Genomic DNA, 11433 nt, shown 5'->3' with positions numbered 1-11433 from the left:
CTAGGTTTTACTTGATAATGTTAAGACCTTTATTTTTTAAGTCTTAAGTCTTCCTTTTATTAAGTGAGGAAAACTGGAGTTCTGATTCTGAACTTCCATTGTTTTTTCTACTTCATGCTCCATTTCCCACATGCATCCACCCACATCAACACCCACATGTGTCATTACTTGAATCAAAAGGCTTTTAGATTTCTAATACTCATCAGTACAGTATACTGAACAATACAATATTCAGTGCTAAATTAGACATGATATATTTAATGTCCGTAAGGCAGTAATTTAGATCCAACATGAAAGTATTAAATATCTTGCAATATTCTACATTTCTACCTTCTTTCCCTTAAAAATATTTTAAAAAGAGTCTACAGAGAAGAAATTATGATGATTCGAGGATACTTTGGATCATCTGTGGGCACAGATATTGCTGAATCTTACATATTCTCGAAGTATACAAACCACCTCATTTTATCAACTAAATAATTAGCAACATCCATTTTCAGCCAAGGTCTTTTACCTCCATTAACTCAGAGTTGCTACAAACTTCTTCTACAATGACATTTAAGATTATCTATGAATTGTCTTCCTTTTAAATGAGTAATAGCATTCTCTACTTACTATATTAATTAGTCTGCTTGCACATATTCACCTTTCAGTTGAAAGGCATCTGTCATCCACCCTTCACTGATCACAGATTGTCAATAAAACACACCAGGATAATTTGCATTTGAAATTTTAATAAACTGTTGCATCCTCCTCCTCCACAAAAATATCTATCAAAATCTGGGAACATCCAGACATAGCTGGTTGCAAGGATATTGCCTCTCCTTCCAAAAGAGCTTTGAGTTTTCTCCACAAAACCCAAACTTTCTGTGGTCCCAGGGGAAACAAACCTGTAAAAACTGGACACCCAAGATAGCAGCAGAGGGAAATGAAGAATAAAAGTGCTTTCTGAATATCCTCTATCACATTTCTCCAGAAGAGTCCAGCAAAATTTCTGCGTGCCTTTCTTCCCCAGTCTAGGCACTCAGCATAACCGCAGCTAAGCAGCGTGACCAGACATTCCTTGAATCCAACAAGATTCTGTCTACCCATGGTTGGCTGAGCTCTCCTCAAAAGTCATCATCATCACATATATCCAAGTAGACATCAAAGGCCTCGCGGTTGCAATTGCCATCAGGTGTGAAGACATATTTGTGGAAGGTGCCATCTATGCAGACAGCTGTAGGAGTAAAAAGACAATAACAGGACCCCTGAGAATTTGATCCCCAACAAGAGATTCTGAGGTGGAAAGTCCAAAATGGTGCCTTCCATTAGCAAGAGTTTTAAACCAAAAATAATGGGCCATTAATTGCTCTTAAACAGTACCCAACATTCACAACTTAAGACTGTCCAAGATGGCTGTGGGCCATGGGTTGTAATGGCCTCACAAGAGCTTTGAGAGTGGCCAACGTGGGCCACAGAACGGTTAGCACCACTCACCGATGACTGAGTTGACGTTCTTGGAGGTGTTTCTGCCAAAAGCACAGATGCAGGCAGACTCGGCTGGCACCGTGAAGCTGGCCAGACTCCACTGAGAATCCACGTACTGACCTATCATGGGCCCAACTTTTCCCACACGCGCCAATCTACAAAATGGGGCGAAGGAAGAGAAAGTCAGAATGGCACAGAAAGCACTGCTTCCCTCCTGAAAGGGTTGACCGTGCCACTTACGCTGAACGACGGTTTAAGCGGGTATCCTTTAGGGCAAAGATGTGGACCGTTCCCTTGTCACTGGAAGCACAGAGGAAGGAAGAGTCGTGGCTGAAGTTAATGCTGTGGGCAAAGGAGAAGGGTGATGTGGCACTTCAGACTTCCTTGGTATATGACCCCACCCATGTGTCCCCATAATGGCAACGCCCTGTGAGAAGGGCAAGATATGGAGGCGCAACCAACACAACACAATATAATAAAAACGGTCAAAGTGGTTCAACCCCCCAAAATAATCTGACCCCACCGTGTGCTTACAAAAAGGATATTTTGTCATTATCTCTTAAAACAGACTTTGTGAAACTCCCAATCTTCTCTGATGAGGAACCATATGAGGCAGTAATGTTCAATCTGCAATCAAGGCATCAAGAGCAGTCTGCAGCGTAAGATCACGACAATACAACAGGCACTGCTACGCTGGCACACCTGGCCTGCATTACTGGGACAAATCTGTCAAGTTGGCTCTGAACAGGATCATCCCAAATCGCAGACATAAAAACACAAGTAGGATCCAAGAGGTACAAGACCCATTCAGTTCAGCATTCTCACTCCACTGAGAGCCAGGAGGAAGTCTATCAAGTCTTACATTCAGGGTATTTCCTACAGCTACCAGTTTTTGAACCAGGCACCATCAGGTCACCTGCTGATAACTGTTCAGGGGAGGAGCTTTCAAGGGCGGGATGAACTTTTCCCTCATTACTTATTATTTTAACTGAGTGTGTTTTAAATGGTTTTTAATTGCACACTGCTCCAGTATAATAACTTAATGTTCTAAATCCTACTGCTGTTTGTGTAAGGTTTATGTAACCTGTGTTACATACAGCTATGACATCACCTGCCCGTCACTGCTGAAGCTGTGTGTCATCTACCAATGGCGTGACGGAGGGTGGGACATAAGGGGTGGAGCTGTTGTATATAAGGGGAGTGAATGGTGTGAGTGATTCAGATAGGGCTTTGAGATAGGGAGTTAGGGACGGTTAGGGCTTGGAGATACTGAGAGATAAGAACTGTGCTACATAGTGAGGGTCTGTGAGAGTGTGTGTGTGAGTGTTATATTATTATAGTGATTAAAGTATTATTTATATTCAAGTGATTTACCATTCCTTTTGTTTGTATACAATAAACCTAAGTTTTTATTTTGAAATCATACTTTGGCCTGAAGCTTCATTTGAGGGAATGGTTGGTGGCAGTGGAAACTAAGAGTGATTGGGTGTGACGTAACGGCCCCTTTGTGAGGTATAAGGTGGCTGTTACAACCTCAGCAGCTGAAGGCAGCTAAATGTGCCTTTTAGGAGAGTGTGTCCTGGTCACATGCCTGGTCACTCCCACAACAGTGCAAGTGGGGTGTGCCCCTGCACTCTGCTAGTTATCTACAATTAGCCACAGTGCGTTACACAGAGATTATGCAAACACATAATAGGATTCTGGCCAGTATTAAAACAGTATTCTTTTATAAACAGTGTTTGGTTTTTCAGTTATATGATAAGCTATCTTGGGTCCCCATTTCTGGGAGAAAAACTGGGATATAAATCAAAGGAAGGAAGGAAGGAAGGAAGGAAGGAAGGAGTAAAGAAAGAAATTAAGGAAGGAAGGAAGGAAGGAAGGAAGGAAGGAAGGAGACTCTTTGGTCCTCCAGATTCTGAACTAGAACAATCATAGACCTCATGAGCATAGGCCATGCTAGATGGGGCTTCCTGAAGGTGGAAGTCCAAAACATCTGAAAGCCTAAAAGTGTTATTCATATTTGCTCTATCAATACCTTGCTCTGATCCAAACAGCAGGAGAAAACTCCATGTCATGAAATATTTCAACTGCTGATCACTGTATTCTACAGCCAGTCATGTCTCTTTATTATTTTAACATTTATCTGCTAACTTCTATATGGGATTTCAAAATTTAAATTTTAAAATAAAAAACACTTAAAGACACAGCACCCAGCAGGCCACTTGTTAGATCACATCAACATTTTTCCCACTGTTTGTTTTCAACAGAGTGCCAGCTAAACAGTAGGCTCTAGAACAGAGGTGGGAACCTTTTGGCTCTCCATATGGTATCAGACTACGGTTCCCATGAAACCTCACCACTGGCCATACTGGCACAGGCTCATGGGTATTGGGTGCAAAAATATCTGGAGGACCAAACATCCCTCTCCTGCTTTAAAATAAAGCATATGCCCTAGAAGGCTTGCACTTACAGTAAAGAACAAGTCAAGTAACATGGAAGAAGGATAGTTTAAGCTGAAAGTAGTTGTGTTTTCTTTGAAGGAAAATGCCCAAATAGAATATTGGTACAGAAAATGCAGTTTAAAAACCAGTGCTCGAAGGTCTGTGCTCCCATGTATCTAATTCTAAATCTCTGTTTCGAGAGTTGAGTGCTGGGCGTGGTAGATCCAGGTTCAATTCTCGCTAAACCCTGACTCCCACTGAGCAAGTTTAGGCCAGTCACTCTCTCAGCCAGCTCTACTTCCCACTGTTATTGTGAGTATCAGAGGAAGGAGAACCATATACAGTGGTGCCCCGCATAGCGACGATAATCCTTTCCAAAAAAATCATTGCTATACGGATTCGTCGCTATGCGGGGCAAATAAGCCCATAGGAATGCATTGAAACCCCTTCAATGCATTCCTATGGGCAAAAAACTCACCGTTCTGCAGAAATCCTCCATGTGGCCGCCATTTTCGCTGCCCGGTATGCAAGGAAAGTGTGTGAAAACACTGTGGGCGGCCATTTTTTCCCGGCGGCCATTTTGGAACTGCCGATCAGCTATTTTTAAAACATTGTTATGTGATAATCGGTAAGCGAAACACCGATCATTGCAAAGCAATGTTTTCCCATTGAAAACATCTTTATGCAATGGCTTTTGCAATCGTAAAAACCTCATCGCTATGCGGATTCGTCATTAAATGAATCGCTCGTTATGCAGGGCACCACTGTATAGTTCAGATCACTGGAGAAAACTGAGATGTAGGTTTAATTCAGAAATAAACAAAGAAAAGTTTTTGGCTACCACATGAAAACAAGCAATACTTTGTTGGTGCCGTGCACCAGTGTAATGACGCTGGTATATTTTCCATCACCACAATGTCTCCAGCACAGGGCAGTGCTTCTTCAAAAAGGCCACTTCAATCAAATACTTGCAAATACTCCAAAGGACAAGAACCTAAGCAGTTGTCAGATCTTTGTTTCATCTAGTCCAGAACCCTGCACCTTGAGAAGCAGTGGCTCTCTTGGTGTCTCAGGCCAGATCCTTTTCTGCTTCTACCAGGAGGCCCCTAGTATTCCCATCCAAGCACTAATTAGGCCTGGCACTCCTTTCAAAACTAGATGAGAGTAGTTGTGATTAAGGCAGCATCGCAATACAAACACTGACAGGCTGAAGTTGCTGCTGTCCATTCCCTCCACGTGTGTTCTTATCCATGAACTTTTCTCCAGCTGCAGTGACCAGCAAGTACACCGTTTTTGCTTTATGAAAACAGAGCAACAGTTGAGCAATAGCACTGTGGAGGAATAGGTGTTCATGTACGGTGTGTGTACCTCTAACATACTCAGAGAAGTGGTCTCTGGGGAGCCATCTGATAGTAACAACCTGTGTTTCGTTAAGGCAGAGCGAGTTCTCACCAGTACAAGGTAGCTGGGTCAGTCCCTCTCCTGAGCTCCACGAGCTTCTCCTTGGTCTGTGTGTCAAAGAGGCGGATGAGAGTCCCTTTCTTAGAGGCTGAGGCCACAACGGTGCCCTGCTGGTTAAGGGAGATGCAGGCAATCTCGCTCTGATGGGCATTGATGGTAAACGGAGCAGATGAGGTCCCAGGCTTCGTACTGGAAAGATCCTAGAGAAGGACAAGTAAACATTTAAAAGAGCATCCAAGGCAGGAGTGAGTTCAGACGACATTCCCTGATTTTCTAACCAGGGTCTGCAAGGGCCAAGAGCACAAACAGGCTTGCATGCTCATTTTACACCCAGAGTTGCACCCAAATTCATTCCCTATCTTCCTGTTTTCCACAAGCCATGATTTGCCTGCAAACTGAAATTTATTTACTGAATTTCTGTCCCATCTTTCTGTCCCCTCAAAATGGCACTCAGGGTAGCTAACAGCAGGAACAATCAAATAAAAGCCAATACAAACCAAGACCTGAAGGTGCTTTCCAGTTCTGCCTCACATCAAACCAAGGTTCACTTACTTCAACTTCAGGGTCGAAATAGAACTAGACTAAATTAGAAAGGCAGCATAGAGAGGGGCAGCAGGGAGAGGAAGAATGGAAGAGGGCGGCTTAGGCACAAGTGGCCAAACTATGCAAACATGTGAACTGAAAACGTTGGTCTTCTGGATTTTCTGGACTGTCAGAAAATGCATGTTCCATAATAAGGGCCATAGGTTGTGTTTTACAGTTGCAGTCCAACAATATCTGGAAGGCCAAAGGTTCCCAACATCTGTTCTGAGGTATGATCTCAGGATGCGTCTACCTCATTACAGCTAAGCAGATGTGGGACTGCTCAGTACCTAAAATGGAGAACGGGAAATTTCCCTTTTTTTCTTTAATGGCTTTAAGGGGAAAAAGTGTCCCGTCTACAGTTGTTTATTAGAAGCACAGAAAATGCAGGAGGCTCCTTTTCTGCTTTTTTGTGAGAACAGGCCTGACCACGTGGAGGTGCTGGCTAATGAATGAACACAACCCTGTGGTGCGGTAACACTGGGCCTGGACTGAGCAAGACTTTCCATTGTTCAGGAACGAGGCAATTAGCACCCTGTGTAGCTCTTTGCACACATCCACAGAATCAACCAGACAAGAGCAAAGAGCTTTGTATGAATAAACATTTACAGGTTGCTTTTCATGGCACAAAGGCAGGATTCTGAACACCATACGCAATGCTTTATAAACTGTGTAACTGAAATCCTCTCGCTTAGTGCAGTAATACGCAACGAGAGTTTGAATCAGTTGAACTTACAGAGGTGTCAACTCACCAAATCCTCACGGATTTGGTGGGCTTACTCTGGTGTGGCTTATTATACTAAGCCACAGGATTTCAGCCTGTCAGAGAAGGATTGCAATTCCTGTTTTACCAAAGGTATCATATAGCAATGATTATTTGAATAGGAAGCATTACATTAACAAAAGAAAGGAAGAAAAGGCACATGTTTCTTCCCTGAAATCTTTCAAATCTATTAATAATTTTTGTTGTTTAGTTGTTTAGTCATGTCCGACTCTTCGTGACCCCATGATAAAGCACCCTAATTTGTAAATAATGAACTATGCAATAACAAAGTCAAGAAAAAGCCTTTCTTCCTATAAATATATAGCTTAAAAAGGCAGGACAGGACAGATGCCTCCTTCAGGAACTTTTTTAAACTAAAGTAATAATGATGAGATATCCTTGTTACCCCATCTAACATATTACATGGAGATGGAACTTACTGACACTGGGATTGGATGTGTTAGAGTTTTTTATTCCATGTTTGTAAATGTGCTTGGTATGATATGCTATTTGCAATCAGTACATCAAAGGTGGAGATAGGGCCTTCCAAATGTTGCTATGATCACAGTTCCCATCAGACTGAACCACCATGTGTGTGTGTTCTGTGCCATCAAATCAGAACCGACTTATAGCAACCCTAATAGGGCTTTCAAGGTAACTCAGATACTTAAGGAGGGGTTTTACCAGTTCCACATCCCCAGCGAGCTTCCATGGCTGAGTGGCGATTTGAACCCTGTTCTCCAGAGTCCTAGTCCATCCCTACATCCACTACACCATACTGGGAATCAACCATAGACAATGTTCCCCCTAAGCTTCTGTCCCCCCTGCTCAGGAGCCTCACTCTTGAATGTATAGGGGTAGGTGGGGCTTCATTCAAACCAACTACTGCCAGCTGCCTGTGTGCAACCCTAAGCACAAGCAGCTTAGAGGAAACATTGACCACAGGTGATGGCAATGGGTCACGGAAGCTTCAGTCCAACAGTATTTGGAGGTGTGCGTTCCTCATCCTTGTACTAAAATCAGATCATGGTAACAACATGCCAGCCCTGACTGGCTGCTGGCTCTCTCCTGCCTACCCCTTTGCCCTTCCTCCTCAAATACTCACCACTAGCTGCAAGCTGCCACATTTGTGTCCAGGGAAAACCAGAAGCTGCTTCTCCATGCTGGGACAGAGATCACAGAGTCCTGAGGTTGGGAAAGAGTGAGGAGCAGGAGCCGGGGGAAAAATCCAAGCAAGAAAACAGAGAAGCTGCAGTCAGAGCTGGACTGGATCCTTACAAACCCATTTACAGGAATGATATGAGGCAAAATCACTTTCATGAGGTAAACGGGGCTTTTTGGGCAGAGGGAGCAGGAATAAAACATGTACAAGCAGTACCTTTGGGATTGTCCCGGGTGTCAAACTCAAAGAGCTTAGTGGGATTGTCAGGGAAAGAGTAGACATAGATCCGGTTCCGCAGCACAATGATTATTCTGGAAGGGGAGATTCAAAAATAATAATAAAAATACAGAATTTCACCATCTCAAATTCCATATCCACAATCCACTGACTTCAAAACATGGATCAGCCCTGTTTCTGCCCTTCTCATTCAGAAAGAGTCATTCGAGAAATGAAGATAGAAAGTTAAGCAAGTTTTTTATAGTATTGGAAACATCCACATTGTTTTCCCTAGAGAAAAGAGTTTCTTGAAATGCCTCCGGAATAAATTTTTTTAAAAGATTTGAAGAAATGTATTGTTGCAACTGTTCATTTGCCTTGGTTCCAGCTGTACAACTATCATATTGATCCTTTTTGGTCAGGTGGAAACAAAAGAAATCCATACATACTTGTCATGCCTCATGCGGACAGCTAGTGCCGGCTTGGTGAAGGTGAACTCCAGAACCAGCTTGTCTTTGCCTTCCTTCCCTTCCCGGGCATCATCCCAGATCAAGACTACAATGGGAAACATTAGAACAAATGAAAATCATATCGAAATAGGACAGAGCTTGCCTTCCCCTCTTCAGAGACTGCGAAAAATCATACCACTTTCTCTAGGCACCACTGACATGACTGAAGCAAGATAGCAGTAGAAGCTATCTGACCTCTTTCCTCTTTTCTTTTTTAACAGATACAAACCTGAGATCTCAGAGAATTTCGGATTGCCACCTCCACCCACAATGGCTAGAAGATTCGATCGGTGTAGCATTTCCACCAAACCCACACTGCCCACTTGTTCATGGTCTGGCAAAAGAAAAAGGAACAGGAGATGCCATTAGAACACATATAAGGGTGAAGGACATGATACAATCCCATACCCAGGCCTCTCTGTGTCTTACCAAGGTGTCCTTTTTCCATGAGAGGTTCCACGTTATAGATACGAACTCCAGTCTCCATTGCACAGCAGAAGCAACCTATCAAGGGAGAGAACATGTAAATCTAGATTTTACAATGCACTGACAATACAGCACTCTAGGTGTCTGAGTCAGGATGCACAGCCCAATGCTAGAACATTCATCCATAGGCATTCTTCAGTCTCGGGAGACTATGGTAACGTGCTCTGTATGGAGCACTTGGAACAGCGTCTAGTGTTTTGACGCTGTACACAAAGCTGGAGTCTCCTCTCCAGGGCACGAAGCCTGGGTAAAATAATATGGAGGATAGGCTGTTACCCAAGCAGCAAATCCCCCCTCTCCATGTCATTGAAATAGTCCAATGGAAAGGCATGAGCCTATACAACTGGTTTCAGCGACGTCAAAGGAGTTGGCAGAATGACACGAACAGCCTCCGGGACTCCGGCTCCGGATTTTGCCTCGAGGTTAACTCCTGAAGCCTTTTCCATCAGTGGATATAGCCACAAGGCAGTGGAGGTTTGAAGTCAGAGTTTTTCAACAGATAAAATGATAAACCAAGTCTCTAAGCTCCTGCTGAGTGTATTTCCATCACCACCACAGATTGCCATTAGATGTTTGCTCACATCTATTTAAACACATTCCTTCCCTACCCCACCCCCTTGGTGGTAAACCTTAATATCTCAGGCTCCACAAGCACTGGAAGATTCAAACTGGAGATCAGATAGACCAGTGGCTCTTAACCTTTGTTACTCGGATGTTTTTGAACTGTAACTCCCAGAAACCCCAGCCAGCACAGTTGGTGGTGAAGGCTTCTGGGAGTTGCAGTCCAAAACTCCTGAGTAACCCAAGGTTAAGAACCAGTGAGATAGACCACCACTTACTTTGGTCTTGGTTGAAGCGCAGGCTGTTGACCCCACGTTGCTGTGCCATTGTAATCCTTGCAGAATACCTCTCAATTGGGGCAGGCAAACAGCACTTGTTTTTTCTTGTGTCTGTTGCCCCACAGCGACATCGTGGCAAGGAGAAAAAGACAGAACTGCAAATCAAACGAGTGGAGTAACAACAGTGAAAAGCAACCAGCGGCAATGTTCCTCTGTTCAGATACTTATTGCCACACAGCATTTTTTTCATCCTACAGGCTAGCAATAGGCAGCTGGTTGCCTCTTGCATGTTACTGGACTGCAACTCCTGACTAGCTTAAGTCACCAAAGGCGGCTTTGCTCCAGCTTCCAACAAAGGGAGTTGATGTCCAATAGCATCTGGAAGGCCCCAGGTTGCCAACCCCAACTACAGACCTCCAACCACGTCCTTCTGCATTCCAACTCCAGGTGCTGCTCCCTGTCCTAATCCTAGATTGTGTCCTCTTTCCTTTAGATGCCATTTATCCACAACTCCCTTTGTTGCCCACAGCAACTTCATAAAAACCCCTGGATTCAATTCTTTTACTCCAGATTCATCATGGATTAACCCAATAAAGAAAGCCAGGGCCTTCAATTTGTAAGACCTGAGCAGGGCTGTTAATGAAAGGGCCTTCTGGAAGGTCATTAATTCATAGGGTTCCCCCCTAGGTTGGAAGCAGGTCTGGTGGCACCGTAACTCCCAACAGATGGCCCTAGTGCTTCGGTCCCAGCAAACTCCACGGTCTGCCACCTCTGCAATGGACCACTTTCCCCCAAGTCCTGTGGTACCATATCCTATCCTATGGGGTTGCACCAGTCCCATCGATCAAAAACTACACGGTCCCAGGTGTCTATCCCAGAATAAATCTACAGCTCCACACACCGCTTTCCCAAATTCTACTGCACGTACGCAACTCAGTCCACCGTTAATTCACATCGAAAAATTCATGTGACACTGAATTCCGATCCTCAAACCTGACAACACCTCCTTTTTGCCTTCACCCCATCTTCATATCCTTGCTTTAAAAGAAGGTAATCTCACCCCCCCCCCGCCTTCCTCTTCGTCCCTCGACCCTTATTTACATGGAGCCCTCTTCTCCGCAAGGTAAACACCAGAGGTCTGCCCAGAATTGCTGAGGGTGGTTACGGAGACGACGCATAGAGCGTTTCCCGATCATGTGACCAGGAAGCATTGAAGCCTCGACAGCCATATTTGTAATGGGAAGGAAAGGGGCGGGAGGAAGTCCGCAGCCGGCTTCATATTTTTTTTCTCCTAGAGTGAAGCCGGTTTGCCCTCCAAGGAGTCATTTTTGAAACTGGCATTTCCGTTCTTTAGTAGTCATCCGTTTGTTGATATCCGCCATTTTGGAAGCTGGCAGGGAGTTAAAGAGGGAATGTGTGCAAGGTTTGTGCAGCTACGGAAAGGCGAGACAAATCCTCGCGGGGGCAATTCACACTAGACCCCCCAACAAAAAGACGTGAGGAG

The 11433-nt window shown here is 44.1% G+C and overlaps 1 protein-coding gene across 7 annotated transcripts; it reads right to left on the bottom strand.

The window, feature by feature from the left end:
- Window positions 1-717: 717 nt before the first annotated feature.
- Window positions 718-11177, bottom strand: WDR45 (WD repeat domain 45). Of its 7 annotated transcripts, none has more exons than XM_020797722.3 (11): window positions 11031-11177; window positions 9930-10084; window positions 9034-9108; window positions 8834-8938; window positions 8545-8650; window positions 8096-8190; window positions 7823-7902; window positions 5364-5572; window positions 1711-1812; window positions 1480-1625; window positions 718-1219 (listed from the first exon to the last, which is right to left on the bottom strand). In XM_020797722.3, the coding sequence occupies exons 1-11, from the start codon at window positions 11156-11158 to the stop codon at window positions 1110-1112; spliced, it is 1311 nt and encodes a 436-aa protein (XP_020653381.3). In that variant the 5' UTR covers window positions 11159-11177; the 3' UTR covers window positions 718-1109. The 7 variants fall into 7 exon arrangements, with proteins under 7 accessions (XP_020653381.3, XP_020653382.1, XP_072847440.1 ...); XM_020797723.3 differs by having other exon boundaries at window positions 9930-10040; window positions 11031-11175; XM_072991339.2 differs by having other exon boundaries at window positions 9930-10040; window positions 10831-11107.
- Between the last annotated feature and the right edge of the window lie 256 nt (window positions 11178-11433).

The sequence above is a fragment of the Pogona vitticeps genome, chromosome 2 (genome assembly GCF_051106095.1).
Source record: "Pogona vitticeps strain Pit_001003342236 chromosome 2, PviZW2.1, whole genome shotgun sequence".
Classification (NCBI taxonomy): Eukaryota; Metazoa; Chordata; class Lepidosauria; order Squamata; family Agamidae; genus Pogona; species Pogona vitticeps.
Note: the sequence above shows the minus strand (reverse complement) of the source record. Positions and strands in the feature narration are given on the sequence as shown.